This window comes from Cornus florida, unplaced genomic scaffold (genome assembly GCF_030987335.1).
Source record: "Cornus florida cultivar Cherokee Brave unplaced genomic scaffold, ASM3098733v1 CherokeeBrave_3.0.0_Hap2_Chr06, whole genome shotgun sequence".
In the NCBI taxonomy this organism is placed as follows: Eukaryota; Viridiplantae; Streptophyta; class Magnoliopsida; order Cornales; family Cornaceae; genus Cornus; species Cornus florida.
This window is the reverse complement of record NW_026775576.1, coordinates 57,756,217-57,777,049: the sequence shown is the minus strand read 5'-3', so window position 1 is coordinate 57,777,049 and position 20,833 is coordinate 57,756,217. Positions and strand designations below refer to the sequence as shown.

The 20,833-nt window shown below is 35.0% G+C and overlaps 1 protein-coding gene across 1 annotated transcript in view; it reads right to left on the bottom strand.

Annotated features, from left to right (window-relative positions):
- The window catches only part of LOC132314161 (uncharacterized), a 17,852-nt gene extending 618 nt beyond the window's left edge, over positions 1–17,234 (bottom strand). The window contains exons 1-8 of the mRNA XM_059813057.1: positions 16,556–17,234; positions 8,998–9,089; positions 8,155–8,855; positions 3,136–3,206; positions 1,424–1,513; positions 1,115–1,300; positions 914–994; positions 6–180 (exon numbers count right to left, since the gene is read on the bottom strand). Coding sequence (XP_059669040.1) covers positions 6–180; positions 914–994; positions 1,115–1,300; positions 1,424–1,513; positions 3,136–3,206; positions 8,155–8,855; positions 8,998–9,089; positions 16,556–16,933 — 1,774 coding nt within the window. The 5' untranslated portion in view covers positions 16,934–17,234. The remainder of the gene's footprint in view (positions 1–5; positions 181–913; positions 995–1,114; positions 1,301–1,423; positions 1,514–3,135; positions 3,207–8,154; positions 8,856–8,997; positions 9,090–16,555) is intronic.
- Between the last annotated feature and the right edge of the window lie 3,599 nt (positions 17,235–20,833).

The following is a 20,833-nucleotide window of genomic DNA, read 5'->3' as shown; positions in this document are numbered from 1 at the left end:
ATAACATAAATGACAGTCCAAACTTTGAAGATTAGAGTTACCTAACGGAGGTGGTGGAGGAAAGGTACAATTATCAGCAGTAGAATATGCTTGAGACTCTGAGACATCTCTCTCAGGCAGACCAATAGAATGTATGTGTTTTCCATCTTTTACAGCCCCAAACGCTTCACTTTCCAGAACCTGGAAATTACAAGTACAAAAATAGGAGACCTATCAGTTTCAAGGATAAAAACAACTTTTCTCAACTCAGCTCAGTAAAGCCAGTCTTGAGAGGAGGAGGAGTCAAAATGCAGATTTTGATATGGATGCGGGTAAGAAAAGAAAAGATAATATTAGAAATGAATACATTCGTGAAATGATTGAAATAACACCTATTAGTGAGAAAAATGAAATAAAATCAATTAAGATGATCCGTCCATGTGTAGTAAAAACCAACAATTGCACCAATAAAGAAGAGACATGGCCCATATTGAGGGTAATGGTAGGGGAAGGAAAAGACTAAATTAAGATAAAATTGTGCTAGTATGAAAAAGTATAATAGTGTGCGCTTCAACTGAAGGTCAAAATTTAGAATCATGTAGCCGACTCCAAGTGGTAGGGACAATGTTTTGGTTTGTTATTCTTAATAAACAGTTCCCCCCCCCCCCCCCCCCCCCCCCCACCACCAAAAAAATAAATAAATAAATAAAAACACACACACTTCAAACTGTCCCTTAGCCCCACACAATTTACAATAACCATTGCATCTCAGATTATCAATGAATATGAGAACGTTGACAAATTGTATGTAAGATTCTGTATAATCTTTGCAATCCAAGATTTAATAAAATTAAAAATAGTAATATGTTTATATAAATATATTACGGATTTACAGATTATATAACCATGAAACAGAAAAAGAAAAGCAACTCACTTTTTTCGCTCCCTGGTTTGACGCAAATTTAGTCGAACAAGATTCAACCCCATGCGTATTGATGCACTCTGGAGTGGCTGCCTGAGAAATTAAAAATTATTTATTTAATTAGAATAACCCACTAATTTGAGTATAGCATATTAATTCAATATTATGATATATGCTGATGTAGCTGCAGCATAAATTAGTAAAAAGCACTACCTTCTCACTAGTTAAGTTGACCTTTCTGTTAAAACTGAGAGAAACCTTTCTGTTTGGTTGCTTTTGTTTACGCAACGATCCATTCTTATGAAATGATCCAATACCGGCACCAGTGCAACATGCCTCTATGTTGTCATTGTCATCCAATGTGCTACGACCCCACGTGTACTCTACATATTTACGCAACTAGTTGAAAAGTAAATGAAAAACCATCAGTTTGATATATAACAACACTAGAGTTGAAATAAAAATGTTTCTTAAAGAAAATAGAATGGAATACAACTTGGTCTCTCAGATAAGAGAACTTACTTTGTCCCAGTGATCTTGAGCTTTTCGACGATTTCTAATCTGCCGCATAACACTATCCTCATTACGGAGCTTCTTGATTCTGTACTCACACTATAAACCAAGAAAGTAAAGAGAATCAAACATTGGGCAATTAAATATAGTTCTTTACTGCTTTTATTTGTCTCCAAACTGAATTATCTGGCTCACTAGAATGAACGAAGTTAATTTTGCTTCGTGCATTTCCAGAATATCTCCATTCTTTTTGCACCCTTTTCAATTATTCCCACACACACACACACAGTGAGGACTCACCAACATAACATCGGCCACATGAAAAGGTTAACACAGATGAAGAACACAACCTCAAAAGTCAGACTAATGACCTTCAATGTCCATGTAAAAATTAAACACTTCTGACACGCTTCAAGAGAAGGCTCAATAAAACGCTCTCCGCGAGTGTTATTGTTTTATATTTGAGAATTGAGCAGTGGTGAATCTATCGAACACTTCAGCTAGTATGACTGTATGAGTCAGAGAGCATTTAATTAGGTAAATTAGGATGCTCCATGTAACTTTTCATCTTTTTTTTATAGTTTTTCACGGTTTTGTTAAGGGAGAGAGAGCATTCGCCTTCATGGTTTTGGAGGTAAACGGATATGGATAAATTTAGGGAGAAAATATCGGTAACCTCATCTTCTTCAGCCATTGGTTACTAAGGAGTTCAAGGCCCATGTCTCTCTAGTGGCTAGGAATTGAAATAATGTTTGTTCCTCACCTTCAATTAAATCTCAAGAGTTCAAACAGGGAACCCAACTCCAGCCGACAGAGAAAAGCAAAACTCTGATGGTTGGGATCTCAGAAAACTAGGGCTCTGTAGGGATTAAAGCAATTTTAAGCAAACATAGCTATCAAATCCTCCTGATAACAAGTGGTATCTCCTCCTCCTTCCAAATGGAAGATTGAGGTCCGAGTCCCCGGTGGCACAACTGGGTGCTTGGGTGACTTAACTACCCGGAAAAAAAAACCTCCTTGCATATTGAAGCCTTAGATAAGCGTGTTGAGACTGGAAAGGAGGTGGGTCCTCTTTCAAGGGACCTAGGCATGCTGTGAATGGCTTCCCTTTTTTTTTTTCGATAAGTGGCATACTGTGAATGGCTTTAGAGAGATTTTAGTAGTGGGAAACTCTTCAATATTATACTCCTATGCAGAAGAGCAAAGCAAGAAGTTTGGTATTGGCACCGGATCATAGAAGACTTGGATCCAGCAAGAGAATTTCAGTCAATTTTCTTGTGTGCATCGGCCACTTAACAGCAAAGCCAAATATATAGCACACTAGGATAATTTGTTGGGGGAGGATTGTGGGGCATGTTCAAGCAAGGTTATTTCCCCATTTTGACTTTGGATCTTTCTAAAGGCATCTTGTGTTCTATGTGGAACCTTTATTAGGTTAAAGTTTCACTCGGTTCCAATTTCAAATTATTCATCAAAAATATTATTTTTTTATTTATTTACTTATTTATTTTTTTAAGGATCAAGTTTCTTCAACAACTCTCAACATAATCAAATTTGGTGCAGGCTTTGCATTTTTTCAGACCTAGTGCATGTACAATCTTGCATAGTTGCATATATGCTTAACCATATAGACCTTTTATATGGAATTTCACAACTTACCAAAAGGCAAAGAAGCAACAAAAAAGAAAATAGATGAAACTCAGAAGGGATAAGAATCATACTTGCACCAAGAAGTAGAAAAAAATCCCAATACTAATGCAATAAAGGCCACCAAGATCCGCAAGGAAGCTCACTGCATCCTTATAAAAAAGAATATAGCATCAGATTATTAACTAAAAATAGCCTTAGACATCAATAACTACGTTCGCTTGATATGAAGTCATTCTTGAACATGAAAAATGCAGGTGGGCATATGCTCAAACCTTACACTGAACTGTTAATCATGTGATGGATTAAACTGGAAATAAAAATTGAAAGTTTGGATGATTACCTTTTTCTTTTTTTTTTTTCTTTTTTTTTTTTTTTCTGTCAAAGAATCATCCATCTTCTTCATTTCACTATTTTTTCTCTACTAAAATAAGTTTCTTGTTGAAGAGACATTTGGGTTTTTTTCTGTCACTTAGTTACCTTAAATTTTACAGAGTGAAATGTCCAACTCAAACTTTCACTTTGGTCCAAGCATGTAAAGTCACTCATAAATCGAAATGATGCATGCACTAGATATGCAAAAAGCATCTAGAGAAAATCACCCCCACAAGTGCTGTGATTTTATTTTTATTTTTATTCTTTATGACAGCTGAATATGATGTAATGCAGTTATGACAGTGATAATGACAGTGATAGGAAGCTTTGATGACCCTTAATGTGAAACTTTGACCGCACTGCTGTGGCGCTTCACTCAATGATACTAGGTACCTAGAACACACAATACAGAAGAATTTATTCTGACAGTCTTTGGGTTTTAGTGTCCTTCGGATATAAAAAAAAAATTGAGCTCCCAAGACTTGAGAAAAACCCCAGCATAAGTTGAAAAATCTGACAAAGCACAAAAAAGAAAATGTATATATATATATATATAGATTTCTTTGGTATTTTATTCTGCGGTAAAGTATAAAATTTCACTATTTTTAGTGAACTCAAATGGGCAAATCCATTTTTATGCTACCACTGTTCTGTTATATGGTTCAATGTGGGTAAGGACACAAACTAATACGATGCAATATAAATAAGATGATACAATAAATTCTGGGGGAAAATATACGGATACAAAAAAAATGACGACAATTTATATATCATAGGTATGTGTGTGCGTATTTATGTATAAAAACATTAAACTAATTATTACTTGCCATAATATATATACACAACTATTATGAGAAACAATCACTTTTTATAAAATTATTAAATATTCTATCTTATAGTGTTGAAATTCACAAGAGAATATAAAGTATACATGCTTCTCTATACCAAAGTATGATAGGAAGTTTTCTTAACTTCAAGTACGTCAGACAGCTTTTTCTATTATCCTTTTTTTTTCCCCGAAATTCAAGCAAATGCATGCGCGCACACAATTTTTCCCTTAGTAGGGCTCAAACACTCAACCTCCCCTTTCAGGAGGAGAAATCATACCATCCGGACTATGCCCATTGGTAGGTCACATTATCACATAGCTTTCAGTGTTGGTATATGTTCTAGTTATCAAGATAATCCAAAAGGTCACATCTCAAGCCTGTGAAAAGAATTATAAGGTATGTAAATGGGAATCTAGATAACGGATTAAGAAACTTATTCAAAACATGGTACTATGTCTATATTCTGTGTAACAGTAGTGCTCTAAATATTTTCAAAAAATATGTTTTACACTCAAGAACAAAACATGTAGACATAAACACCACCTAGGAAGCACGGACACGCCTAAAAGGGCAAATAATCCGTTTCGAACGCTGACACGCGCTGGACACGCCAAAAAACGGGTCCGAATATTTTATATTTTTTTGAATATTCGGACACGCCGTGGACACACTACGGACACGCCATGGATACATGTCTGACACGCATGTCCCACTCTTTGGGGATTTTTAATGAAGTTTTAGAAACAGTGTTGAGTTGAAGAGTAAATATTAGGAGTTGTTTAACTACATAATTACTTAAAAATTTGTTGTTTCATAAAATATTTTTTTATTCAAACAATTAGATATTTATCTTATATTTTAGTCAAAGGTTCGAACTCTTGCACGATCATCTTTGACTCACTTTTTTTTTTTTTTTTTCATTATGAGATTGTAAAAAATAATATTACTCTTAATTTCTTAAAGTATAACATCATATATATAGAAAATATATTTCTTATTTGTCGTGTCCCCACTGTGTCTATGTCCTAATTTTTTAGGATTTGTCGTGTTGTGTCGTATCCGTGTCCCGTATCCGTTTTTGTGCTTCTTAGAACACCACTTTACTTGTGAACTCATATTACAAAATATAATAAGCTTAAATAAAGTTCACACTAAGGATCAGTTAGCAGATACATTGACAAAACCGTTAGACCTTACTTTGACTTAAATTTGTTTTCCTTAGTTTCATGCATATGTGGAATTTTCAGGTTGTTGAATAGCATAATTAAACTAAGATGACAACATAAAAGACACCTGTTTAATATGGAAAGAGGGATTGAAACAGTTGTTGAAGATGAGTTGATATCTAGTTGTTTACTCTTTTCCTTTAGTTTTTGACTCAATAAAGTTTTCTTGTATGCATGACCACGTTGATGAGTCACTATGTTGATTTGTTTTGGTACATGTGAATGTTATCTTGGTAATTATGGGAAATGAGATGATCATAGACATAGCAAAAGACCCAAAAAAAAAAAAGAAAAAAAAAAAGGGAAGAAAAAAATCAATAATAATACAAATTGTCAATACAAATTGTCTTAGGAAATAGCTGGTTGCACTCATGCGAAAGCCATCAAAGTTTGGTAAAAGAATAGGAGAGAAATTCAAAGGACATGGTTGAAAATAATACTTGAATTTCATTCATATTGGTTTGGTCTGCATACATGAATGGGATTCTTGATGCCTATAAAATTTTTTTTTTTTTTTTTAATTAGTAAGACAATTGTATAGAAGTGCTCAAAAGGGGAGCGAAGCCCAAGAGAACTACACAAGGCCAAATAGGGCCTCTAAACTTTCAAAGAGTCCAAAAAATCAACAATCTCCTCTAAAGATCTATAATTTCTCCCTACAACACAACAAAAAAGAGTGGAGAAAATAGAGAACTTAAGCAAAGAAATAGGATGCCTATAATTATTTAGTAGCATGAACATTGTTGGGATTCAAATCAATATGATTGATGAATTACTTCACTTTAATACACAAGGAAACCCAATAATATGTTAAGGCCTTCTTCAATGATAAAACTAGATGCCTTATTTTGTATTATTTCTTGGAGTCGTGTTGTTATCCAAGTGTTACTATATTATTTAGTGATGATAAAGTTCTCTTAATGCATGATAATTAAGTTTTTATATATCTTTTCACTTAAAGTTCAAAAATACAAAAATATATTTTCAGTTTAAATATTTTGTTCTCTTTTTTTTTTTTTTTTTTTTTTGTTTGTGTACCTCTCCTAAATATTACTCTATCTTTTTGTTAATCCTGTAACGAAAAGAGGAAAGTATGTAGAGATATGGGATGCCATTTTGAGGGAGAGAGATGGGTTATGTTTGAGCCTAATATGATATGGTAAATCTAGGATATACATGATTGTGATGTTGTGGCCCGAAATTTGTTTCGAACCGGAATTTTTTTTGAGCCGTTTACTCTTGCGATTCGTGGACCCTGTTTAGAACTCTCTTGTATCTCAATACATAAGGGCGTTTAGGGTTTGGAGTGGGTATGAGAAAACACTGTAAATCACAGGAAAGATAGAGAGAGAGCGCGCTGGGGTTTGAGGGCTGAAACTTGTAATCTCATATTTTTTGCATAGTAAAATATTTCGCGTGATTTTTACCATGGACGTAGGCTTTGCTGAACCACATAAATCTTTGTGTTCTTCACGTGTGGCGTTTTTACTTTTCTGTCGTGATACTTGATTGCGATCTTGGTTAGCAGTGTTTGTCATAACAATAATTGTGTTTTATTGCATTGCATATCATGTTTTTATCTTTATTAGGCAGTATTATGCTTGGGTGTGTTTGTTGTGATTTGCAGATAATAGAAAAGCATAATCTAAAATTGATCAAGATCAAGTTGATCGACTATATAATTGAGTCTTCAATTTCTTTTCATGTACTTGTAAAGGTGATTGGGTTTTTCAATTGGTCTTAATTAATCCCACAGAGGCTACTGAGAAATCCCAACTAGTTAAGGACCATAATGCCCTGTCCTTCCTGTGAGGATTAGGCTTTAGATGTTGAGGGATGGCCTGAATAAGATTTATCAGGTCACCTGGGAAACACTGAGGCTAGCTCTAATCACCATGGACAAAAAGCTCAGCAACCAAAACCTATTTCTGCAGACCTAAGTCTTCAATTGACCTTGCATCTTCTGAATGAGTTAAAGGTCCATTGGGCAGCCATGACTCAGGACACATTGAAGTGGCAACCTCATTCCCAATAAAAATGCTTTCTTTATCTTCTAGCATTGTTACTTAACTTCAGGATCGTCTTCCAACACAAGGAAGAGTTACCAGATGGCCTGAATAACTTTCTCTGGAAATAAAATTTAGTGGAGGATAAGCAACAAAAGTCCCGATTAACAATGTCATATGTGCACTAGAATGTCCTTGTCCTAAACTAGTTGAGATTTCTCAATAGCCCTCTATGTGGGTTCAATTACTCCATGGGAAATCCATGCTTCCCAGTAAATGACTAAAAGGTCATTGTTTGATGCAATGGTAGAAGTTCATGTCATCAAGTGTAAAAGTACAGTTTTATATGCAATTACAAGAACTTAGTACATATAATACCAAAGGTTGAGACGGTACCAAGGTATTCTTCCTAATATCATCAATTGACATGTAATCGCCTCAGTCATAGATAATGAAATGTCTGTTCGCTAGCTTCGTTTTGATAAATGACGTAATTTTGCATGTACAAACGTGCAATACAAACTACTTATAGCACCCATGATAAGATGCATACAATACCCAGAATAAATATAAACAAATCAACCACATATTGACATCATATAATAGAAAATTAGTCGAAGAATGAAAAATGTACAAGAAGTCAAAAAGTTACTCACCGGGCCCCAAAATACTTTGATTGTCAATCTCAATAATATAGGCAGAGAGAAAATTGAGATATAATGTGGTATTGACTATTCCATTGTTGGATCTTTGAAGGGAGGCTTGGAGCTCACCAATCTCACTAAAAGATGAGCCCGGATGAAACTCTTGAAACAAAGGTTGGATGAGCTTTAGATCATGTAAATTACGGTAAATTCTGGGAAATAAATTATATTTTAATATATTTGGGTCCGGCCCTCTGAATGTAATTGGTCTATCATTTTGATTGCTTCCATTCTTCAATATTCCACTGACAGAGCTTAAATGTTTTCGATTGGCATGGTTCTTTGCAGTGAGGTTGAACTGAAATCCAACAGCAGTTGCAGGATCATTTGGAAGATCAACAAATTGCCAAGAAATATAGGCATAGTCTCGAATGAGCTGACAATTGTTGCACTTAAAACTTATGGTTGGCCCCTTGGTAGTATTCTGACATGAAAAGTTAGCAAAGGTTGACAGAGGAGCAACTCTACGGTCAATGAAGCCTGCATCCCCAGTAACTAATGTACCAAGACCCCTTAAATGTGAACAGCTCATACTAGAAATGGTGGTTATATTAAATTCCATGTCATTCATGAAGGAGGCTAAATCAGGTCCATTTGTTGCCCTCACATTATGCACCTCAACGTTTCTCTTTGATAAAATTTGGTATAGCAACCTGCCAAAAAAAATGAAGAGCAAAACAGAATCAATTCATATTGATAGTTTAGACCTAATAGAAACAACCCAATGCATAGGTATCATGAAACTGCCACTGAGGCATTGTATAATGCAGGAAAATCGTGCTATCAGATACTTACGCAGCAAATAAACCAATAAAAAGTATCCAACTTGCTATTGAGAAAGTTCCACCAAGTTCTGTTTTCCGCTTCATAACTACCTTCTGGTCCTCCTACAAAATAACATGGCACCAGTAAGATACATCAAATTTAAGATATCCAGATGTGTTAAAAGCTATTCTTCTAATATGGAAAAAATAATAATAAATAAATAAATAAAGAGCACCCTTGCAATATACAAATTCAAGATGGTGTCATGAAATGGTGATCAGAATTGATAATTATCAGAGGCCACTTATCTTAACATGACAGTTCAAAATAAGGTTTAACCACCACCAGCAACAACAACAAACAAACAAAAACTTTTTTCCAAGTACTTGGGTTCGGCTACATGAATACTATTTTCCCATTCCGCATGAATCCAATTTTTCCATTTCGATCTATCTAAGACCATAACCTCAGTCAATTCACATGTTATTACATCCTTCCTTAGTAACTCTATACACATTAACCTTGATCTTCCCCTTCTCCTAGCAATACCCTCAATATGGACCACGTCACTCTTCCTAAATTTTTTTCTTTCCAAAAGGCAAGAATTATCATTTCAGAAAGATTAGTGGGTTAGACCCTTTACATCAGCAATAAAACTCTCTCCAATACAAATTGGAATGTCAAAAATGAAAGTCTCTCCGCTTTACCCTTCAATGCCCAACAAGCTAAATTGTGGGCAACAACATTAGCTTCACAGGGCACAGAGCAAACTGAGAAACCAACATACACCTTAATCCAACCTGTAATATCCTCAACAACCGTAGCAATAGAAGTTGGCACAACAAGCTGCGTGTTCACTGCCTTAGCCACAACCTCTGCATCAGCTTCAAAAATAACCTTTTCCCAGTCCCAACCCATAACATAGCCGACAGCCTTGCGAAGGACTAAAGCATCAGCCAGAGTAGGATCGCCGACTAGAAAAAAGAAAGAAAAAAAAGCCACACAACACTAGGGATGTCAACGGGACGGGGCACCCTTTTCCCAAACCCGTCAAACCAATAATTTTTTCCAAACCCGATTCCGCATCGGACTCGGGGTGGGTTCAGGACTTCAGGGTGCCCCGATATACATATTTTTTAAGAAAAATAATTCAAACATGAATAAATTTAAGATAAGTATTGTAAACTTTTTGTAGTGTAGTCAAATATTTAACAATTATACAAACAAAAAAGTTGTTAAAATTTAAAATTATCATAACAAATAAAGGAAAAAGAAGAATTATAGCTAATAGAAGAATATTTATTTATATATTAATTATTGATCAGGGCGGATTCACGACTTTTCAGGTTTTTAACTCTTCCCAAACCCGTCCCTAACCCGATTAGGATGATCCCAAATTCATCCCAATAGGCAGGACGGGCGGGGCCCTGACGGGGCAGGTTATATTGACATCCCTATTCAACATTGTTCCCTCTTCGTCTCTAACCACCATAGCACCTCCAGCCTCCCGTGAATAAGCACAGTACGCAGCATCCACATTAACCTTAACAAAACCACTTGGAGGAGCAATCATCAGATGTGCTAGAAAATGATTGATGAACAGAACACTAAAGACCCCAAAGAGACTGTAGCATACTCTCAAAATTCAGTTTCAGCAGAAGATACTAACCCTAGTTCACTCCACCACTTACCTTGGAATATCCAATCATTCCTTGCTTTCCAAAGCTTCCAGCAGATACAAGCAGCCAATCCCTTCAACACCTATCAGCACACTTATTCCACAAATCAACCGGGGATCTCCACCATGAGTCCCACTGGCCATGAGGAACATACACATTCGCCAACCTTAAAGAAGATAATTTCCAAGCATTTATAGCTTTGCTACATTGACCCAAAATATGCACAACAGACTCAGGTCCCACTCCACAAACTGGGCATAAAATACGAACAACGTTTCTCTTTTTAAGACCTTCCATAAAAGCGACTTTATCATGCAAACATCTCCACAAGAAGTGCTTCGCCTTTGGTTTAACTCTCAACTTCCACAATTCAGCCCACTGATTGTTTCTCTCTCTTAAATACCACTACATTCAGCCCTCTCAACTGACACAGCCATCTGATCATTTTCCTTGAGCCTGAGAGCCACTTGATTTGCAGATTTAACATTAAAACTACCATCCTTTGAAAAAATCCAGCATTGGCGACCAGCTCTATTAGAAAAAACTGACAGGTATTTGAAGAATTCTACTCCAATCCTTCTCAACAAAATGATTTTTAACCAGCCCTTCATCCCACTTCCTGAGTTGAGGATCAATCAAATCAACAACTCTAAAAATAGGAGATTGAGAAGGAATAGGACTAATAGGAGTAACAAGCCTTGGGAGGGAATCCACCTGTCCTCCCAACAGTACACCCTAGTCCCATTCCCAACTTTCCAGAAGATTCTATTTTTTACAATATGTCTAGCTGCCAAAAAACTCCTTGTTATGATCGGCATTCCCGTCCCACGTACTCTGAGATCAGCTTATCAATATTGTCGCACACCCATTTAGACAATTTAAAGCATGCCATAGAATAAGCGGGAATGGCTTGCAAAACACTCTTAATCAAAACTTCCCTGCCTCCTGTAGATAACAGATTCCTCTTCCACCCCTGAATTCTGCTCTTAATTTTCTTCTCAATGTAACCAAACACTTTCCTTTATTTTGACCAATAACAGATGGTAACCCCAAGTAATTCGCAGTCATACCATCAGAATTTATAACCAGCAGAGAAACCAACTCATTCCTTACTTCAGATGGAGTATTCTAACTGAAAAACAAGGCTGACGTTTCCAAATTAATAGCTTGACCTGATGCATTTTCATAATCTTTTAGAATATTAATGAGTGTTTGAACTTCAACAGTATTTTCCCTACAAAACAGAAAGCTATCGTCAGCAAAAATAAGTGGGACACATTAGGAGCTCGCCTGCATATCTGCACTCCAGGGATAAGGCCAGATGCCAAAGTTGAAGACAAAGCATGGGACAACCCTTCTGCACATAGAAGAAACAAGTAAGGGTATAATGGATCCCCTTGCCTCAAGCCACGAGAAGGAGTTATAAAACGGCAACCATTTTACGCAACATCGCAATATCTGACAGTAGAGATGCACGGCCCAGATCAACCTGCCCCAGTGCTCAGAAAAGCCCATTTCAATCATCACCGCCCCTAAATACTCCCACACCACCCTATCATAAGCTTTCACGTGTCCAAACCATCTTAGTCGATTTTATTTCATTTTATCTCCAATTGGTGCTACTTCAAGCATCAATCTTTCTCAAAATCAAAAGGTGCAACAAACTCTTCTTGATTGATTGATCAGCACACACCGAATGTGTTCAACTAAAACAATATCATCAGCAAATAACATACCATGGAATCCCATCTTGAACATGCCTTTTCCGCTCATAACTATGGCAAAAAGGTATGGGCTTTGCTAAGCCCACAGTAATTGAAAATTAACTTGTTTCCCCACAGTCATTCTAGTTATAGTCACACATTCATCATACATGTCCGTTATTGTGTCAATATATCCCTTTGTGGCTCATTTATTTTCTATTACCCTCCATATTAGATCTCTAGAGACCATGTCACGGAATTTTTCCTCTTCTCTCTATATCTTTCTATTTAGGCTCCTCGGTAAGTAAATAGCCTCCATCATTTACCTCCCCAGCATGAATCCAAACTGTTTTTCTGACACTTCAATCTTCTGTCTTAATTGTTGTTCAATCACTCTCTCCCAAAGTTTCATAGTATTACTCATTAATTTAGTATCACAATCATTCAGGTGAAAAAAAGAATCACAATAATTATTACAACTTTGTATGTTCCCTTTATTTATATAAATATATATATATGTATATATATGTATGTATGTATGTATTAAAATACTTTTGCTTCACTCATAAGGCATTCTCTTACTTGTTATTATCTTATTGAACAATTTTGTTAGCCAACATAAGCCATCCTCCCCTAAACACTTCCAAACCTTAATAGAAACGCCATCTAGCTCCAAAGTCCTCCTTGATTTCATCTTCCTTGATGCATTTTTAACCTCACACTCCTTAACCCTACAAAAAAATATGATATATCCCTAAGATTACTGTATTCTTCTAAGCCTCAACTTCCTAGATGATTTTCATTTAACAATTTCTCAAGACAGATTTTCATCTTTCTTTAATTTCATCATCTTTTACTAAAACCCTTAAATATTTACTCTAAATGTATTTAGTATGGCTAAATCTCTAGTTTTCCTCTCCCTTAGTTTAGCAAGTTTATATATATTCTTCTTCCCATCTTTTGTGCCTAATTTGGAACAAAGATCATCATATGCTCTATATTTTGCTTCACTTACTACTTAAGCTTCCTTATTGACATTTTTGTATTTTTCAAATGTTTCTCAATTTCTAATTTTTTGCCAAGCTTTATAGTATTCCGTTTTATTTTTACAATGTGTAGGACTTATTCATCCCACCACCAAATTTTCTTGGATAATGGTTTTGTTCCTTTTAATTCTCCTGAACATCTTTTGCTACTCTTTTAACATATGCAGTCATCTTATTCCACTTTAAATTTGTTTCATCTTTTGCAGTCTAGCAATTAAAGTTAAATTTAACTGCCACCAAAAATCATATACATGTCTTGCAAGAGAAAAATTAAAAATGCATAGAATAAGAAGACTTCGTGTCAGTTGACTTGAACTATCCAAAAGAATAAAAATAGAAGAGCCCCAACTTCACATATATTGACTCAAGACTTGCAAGAGCAATATTGCAACAATAGGTAATAGCATTTTTCTTCTAGCTCTGATCAATTAAAGAGATCAGTTGATGTCTCACTCCTTTCCTAGACTTTACAGTATTGCAGCCAATAAGCATGTCTACGTGATTGATTGTTATCAACTTGATAACAATGGAGTTACGTGGGATGTGCGTTAAAGGCGCCCCTTTCAGGATTGGGAAATGGAGGAAGCTTGTGTTTTTTTGGATACGTTGTATAGGCAGAAGGATATTGGCAGAGGGTGTGATGATATTTGGTGGGTTCCTTTAGCTCATGGTAGGTATGGTGTCCGATCCATGTTCTTGTGTTTGTCCAATTTCGTTGGTCACGAGTTCCCTTGGAAGTCTGTTTGGCGTTCTAAAGCTCCTTTTCGAATCGCATTCTTCGTTTGGACTGCCACATTGGGAAAGATTTTGACATTGGACAATATGAGAAAGAGAGGCAACATTATGTAAAGCAGATAGTGAATCCGTGGATCATATTCTTTTGCATTGTCCTGTGGTGTATGATTGTTGGAGTTTTATTTTTTGCATGTTTGGCCTTTTTTGGGTAATGCCTAAGCACTCCTCACAATTGATTAACGCTTGGAGAAGTTGTCCTGTTAAAGAACAAGCTCGTGATTATTGGAGGATTGTTCCACATTGTGTCTGGTGGTGTTTGTGGCGTGAGAGAAATAACAGATCATTTGAATGAAAAGAATCGTCTTTAGCTAATTTAAAAATTCATATTCTTCGTTCTTTGTTCTATTATGTAAGAGGAAATGCATGCTCCTCGATTGATGATTTCTTTGATCTTATGGATACTATTGGTCCTTAGATCTTTTTTCTTCTTGTATTAGAGACGCGTTCCCCTTTTGAACGTTTTTCTAATATATTTTTACTTATCAAAAAAAAAAAATTTGGCAAAATTTTGCAGAAAGTGGCGGCTGAAACTAAAACCTACTTCCTTGCGCTTTTCAGCCCAAGCTTTAACCGCTGCACCAGGTAAGGATGTGGCGCAGTTTAAAGTTTAGCCGTAGTGCTATTTAAGGATAAAATCTCTTTCTTTTGTCCCTTTTACTTGGATGTCTGGCATAGAATACACTTTTGTTTCCACAATTGTGTGTTCAATTATCACCAATGTCAAATACTTGATATATATTGGATGTGATTTGTGATACCTTTGCGCCCACATCTTTGATTTTCTTTCTATGGGCTTTTGTTCATGAGACCGTAAAAGGGTACAAATGGAAGATAACAATTCTAAAAGAATCTCCAAAATCAGACAGTTCTAGAATAAGTTGACAAAAGACATGCGCATTAGAACATTACTAGATCATAAATCAGAGAATGCCCATTTTGACTGGTGTCCATATAATTGAGGTTTCTTGTCTTCCTTCCTTTGATAAGTAATGGAACAATTGTACAAAGTATTAATATTGAGAAAGTAAAATAAAACGTGTATTGAGCGAGCATGCAGGTGTGCGCGTGTGCAAAATGAAATTAAGGAGCTTTTACTTTCATATCCAAGAGCAAGGTTTCTAGATCACCATTGCCTCAAAATATCTGAATATAAAGAAAAGGGGGAGGGAGGATGTGGGGGGCACATAATCTGCCTTCAAAAATCATTCTTTCTGAATGTAATATAACCCTCCAGGTCCTGGAAAGAGAACAGTTATTGCAGGACAGCACTTAACAACTAAAATAAATTATTTCTACCACTTGTTATATGATGGCTAAGGTCGACAGAGAGCTTGTCGGATTTAGGGTTTAAGATGGTGGAAGAGAAGTTGTAAGCAGATAAAGAGGAAAAGGTTAGGATATGCCTAACATTTTTTTTTTTTTTTTTTTGATAAGTAAAATTGTATTAGAAAGCGTTCAAAAGGGGAATGTGTCCCAAGACCTACACAAAAACCAAAACCAAAAAGAGAAGAACCCAAAAAGTCCACGATTTCATCTAAAGATATACAATTTCTCCCCATGACCCAACTAAAAAGAGAACAAATAATAGAAAACTTCAACGCCCCAATGGAGGATTCCTCCCCATCAAAAACTCATAGAGGGCAGTTTCAAAGGCACTGAAACTCGTTGTACTCGTTCTCATTAATACTGAATCAGTTCGTCCATGGATTTTCCAAATTCTAGTGTCATCACTCTTACTCTTGCTATTAATTTTTCCTGTGTGTTTCGACTTGTTCAATTGCTAGTTAATTTAATTAAATATGGTTAAAAAAATAAAAACAAGAAAAAACAGTGAACTAGACATATTTACCCCCAATGGAAGTCAAATGTCACAACAACAATAAGACTAGGGAGGTGGCAAAAGTTTGTAAACAATGCATTAGATCACAACAAAATCAACATAATATCTACATTACTATTAGAGCTCTAGCACAAATATATATCATCAAATGCACAAAGAGTCTAAGCATTCAATCCAAGTCTCCTTTAATATGGGTTCTGAAAGAAGTATATACTAATATACATATATATGCATGAGAGAGAGAAATACATGTAATTCTCATATCAACATTACTCTTAGAGCATGTAATTCTCATATCAACATTACTCTTAGAGCTCTAGCCCCAATTCAATATAAAACCCATCAAATAGAGAAAGAATCTAAACATTAAATTCAAGTCTTTTTAAGTGTGTATGAGTGCTATATCAACATTACTAATTCAACTTCAATATAAAAACCCAACAAATAGACAAAGAATCTAAACATTCAATTCAAGTTCTTATACATGTGTATGTATATACATATAAGAGAGATAGGAGTATTTACAAGCCAATGGCGGGTGGCAAAAGCAATATCCAAGCGGCTAATCCACCAGCGGATCCGGAACCAGATGTTGCGACCATCACCGAGTTTTCCGAATCGAACGAAGAAGCAGAAGAAAAGCCAAGATAGTAGCATCACGAACGTGGCCTCGAGGAACACGGCCTGCGATTGGGTGAACTTCTTAATCGAATCGAAGGAGAAGATGGTTTGGGGCAAGTTCAAGGAGTAGTCTATGCCCGAATTCAACTCCACCTCGTCGCCAAAGACTTGGAACAGAGCGCAGCTCTTGGCTGTGGCGTTGTAGACATACCCTGGATTGCAGGCGCAGAGAGTGGTGTTGTAGCGGAAGGAGTTTGGGGGACATCCCGGAGGAGAAGACATTGGGTTAGAGAGAAAGAGAATGTGGTTTTAGAGAGAGCGAGAGGAGGGGGTAGGGGGGTGATTGGGATCTTGGTTAGCTAAGTCTGGGGTTTGTGATTTGCTTCGTTGGGTGTCAGTGGGGAGAGAGAAGAAAGGAATTTGATTCATATACTATATATTTAGAGAGAGGGGGAGAGATGAATCAGGTGATTGGCAACCTGGATGCTTCGACGCGTTTTGTTAGAAGCTGGAACCTTTGAGTTCTTTATTCAGTCTTCTTTGGTTGGGCCCCGTTTGGAGGAGAGAGAAAAGGGAGATGCAACTTATGTTAGAAAGACGGAGATGAACTGTATACATCACACACAGTACTCCAGCTATGCAAAATCCATTGATGTAACCGCTGTGGACATGAAAATTTAAAATATTAATATTAATAATATAATACCAATAATTACACTTATCTTCTGAAGATCAAATAATCTTATTATATAAAAGAGTAATTTGCACTCATACCTTTTCAATAAAGGCACGTGAATATAATTCAGGAGGGTGTGGTTCAATTGCTCCCTAAATTTGTAATTTTGAATAATAACATTCTAATCATGATAAAAGTATATAATTATTCTTTGACGTCTGAATTGACCCATTTAAATCATAAAAATACAATACTAACATTTTACAAGTCCTTTGATTTGACCAAAATGACCTTGGCAAAAAAAAAAACTCCCCCATGGCTCTCAAATAATTTTTTTGCAAAACCTTATTATAGTATTAAATTAAAATTATTTATGGTAATGTTTTACATAAAAATTAAAGTTTGACCCCTCAAATTTTTTGTAACACTCTATTTATGATACTAAATTATAGATACTAATAGTTGTTTTCTATATAAAAATTAAAATTAGTAATCCTTATAACAACATACTATATTTACACACACATATATTCCCACACGTTTATTTGTTATGAATTAGAAAGAAAAAATATATATTCACTTGACAACAACAATGATTCAATCGACAACTTTTCTCTTCAATTTTATTGCATATTATTTATAGACACATTTTAACAATACACATTAAACTTGCAAAAAAAAAATTTCTTACAATGATTCTATGATATTTTAAAATTTTAATTTTACATTTTTAGTTTGGCCCTATCAATTAAAAATTCCTGGAACAGTAGTGGAGTTTGAATTTTTTTTTTTTTTTTTTTTTTTTTTTTTTTGCTAAGGGTCATTTTGGTCAAATAAAAGGACCTATAAAGGTTAATATTGTACTTTAATAATTTAAATAAGTCAATTAAGAAGTTAAAGGGCAATTAGGTACTCTTATTATGGTTGGGGTGGTGTTGTTCAAGTTTGCAAACTTGAAGGGGCAATTGGATTACACTCTCCTAAGTTGTATCTACCTTATCCTTATTGCAAACCTGAGGGGGTATACGTGCAAATTACCTTATATAAAAATTCACCAAGACAATTGTAACTTTTTTTTTTTTAATTAATAAAAATAAATGTCGGTTATGCTTTTCATTCCTAAATTTATTAACACCAAATTTGTGTGTACATATATATATTTTTTAATTGACAAGAAATTCACACACTCATTTTGCCATTTTAAGAAGACAAACTATCACTGTCCAGTTTAAGAGATAGAAGAGATACCACTAGACTACGAGACCCTTGATAAATGTGTACATATATTGTGCTATTAATTCAAATTCTTTTTGGACTTTACTCAACAATAGTTCATGTTGTTCATTTCTAATATATTGCAATGGGTTATATTCATTTTCTTCGCTTTGATCCACCCGTGCTTTGCTTTTGTTCAGGTAAATCTTTTAAGTTTTGGCTAGATTTGCTCATAATTGCCTTGTTTCGGGCTAAGTATGGATGTATCTGTTTTCTCTCTGGCTAGATCTCTAATTTATGTCGGTTTTGTTTTTCTCGACTTGATCTGATCTTTTCTTTTTGATTTAATCTTGTGCGGGTTTTTGGTGGTCTTCTTCGGGCGCCTTGTGGTTGTAACTTTGGAGCTGTTACCTTGATGATAGCCAGCCCTTTAGACCACTCATGTTGTTGCGCTTCTCTCTTGGTGGGTTCCGTTACAGAACTTTGGCTCTCTTTCTCAACAATTCTAGAACATGTTCAACATTTTTTCTTATTTTGCTTCAAGATATGTATTTTTTTTTTTTTTTTTGTTGGCATGGCTTTTGCCTCCATACGGCCATTAATTACTTGGCCTTTGCACCTTTGCAATAATAAAATAATAATAATAATAATAATGATGGGCTATTAGTAGGTATATATATACTAATATATGGTGCAGAAGCCCTCATTCGGATTACAAATCTTAATCCAATGGAGTTTATCAGTGTGTGAATATAGAAGGAGATAATAAGTCTGTTATGATTCTTCATCCTGCAGAAGAGCCTTCATTAGTTATGGGGTTGAAAGATGTCTTAATCATGTTCAAATCCACAAAGATGGTATGGGCTTTAGGTTGGTTTGGGTTCCTTGGAAGTGAAACTCTACCCCTCAGAAGTGAGCAAAAAGACTCAAAGTGTGAGAGCACCATATTGAATTTAAAGTATGGCCCGAGAAAGTCTACAATACTTTGGACTACCGTATTCATACTCCTAAGACGTAACAATTGCTGGATCATCCATTAGATGGGTCCTACTACCACATCCAACATACGAGAGCCTCGAGGGTATGGTATCCTTGGGTATTGTAGAATTTTTCGGCCTTCATGACTAGTTAAGGTTATTTTCAGTGATTTTCCCTATGATCAATAAATAATAATATTTATTTATTAGATGTTTATTTATTTGGAATTCTTTTCCAACTTTGCACAACAAGAGCTTAGTGGTTTCTTGTGTTTGTTTAGTTTCCCACTCTACCCAACAAGAGCTTAGTAAAGATTTTCTTGTGTTAGTTGTGAAAGTGAGTTAGTGGTGGGTGTTCACACAATTTGTTTGATTTTGATTAACTCTTAGGCTGTGTTTGTTTGGACGTAAAATATTTTTTTATTTTTTAGTGTTTGATTGTCATAAAATATTTATGAATAAAAAAATATTAAAATTTAATAAAAATAATTTATCCATCAATTTTTGGTAAGTTATTTTACATGCCTCGCTCGATGGACTCGACTTCAACGTAGACCTTTGCCAAAAATCGAAAAAATAAAAATAAAAAAATATTTTACATGAAAAAAAAAAAAAAAAAAAAAATTCAAAAAGAATATTTTACATCAAAATAAACGGAATCTTATTTTCTTATGCTATGTTGGGAGTACCAAATTAAGATTAAAAAAAAAAATGAATTTAAAATTTGAACTAATTTTTTTTCCACTTTTATGAAGAGATTTTAGTTTAAAGTTTAAACTAATTTTTTTTCCAATTTTAAGAAGCGTCAATAGTGCTCTGTACAGTTTTCAATTGAAAGATTTGAACGCTTTAAATAGTTGGCGGCCAACAATACTAGGAATCAAAATAAATTGATCAAACATGACTAAAAGTGAAATTTAAAATATACATTAAAACTTTTTTGTTGACTAACTAAGCAAAATTATCATTTTCTTAAATACAAAGTGTTTTAAGTGGCACAGTTGTTTGATAGTTGTTAAGGGGTTGAGTCCTCCTCCACATCCATCAAAAGCCCTAATTATCTCACACAATAAAAGATAAAATTCATGACTTTATACTCGGACAAACATTTAACATAGAACAACAGTGCAAGTAATTAGTTTTTTTATTTTATTTTATTTTAAGAAAATAGATTTGGTTATTAAATCCAATTGCATCTGTAATTAGATTTTTTAAAAAATAATAATAATAATAATTTGCGACTTCTAAAACATTGAAATACTTGAATACCCCAATGCCACCAAAATCAGTTTTTCAGGCACTAGAACACTCTCA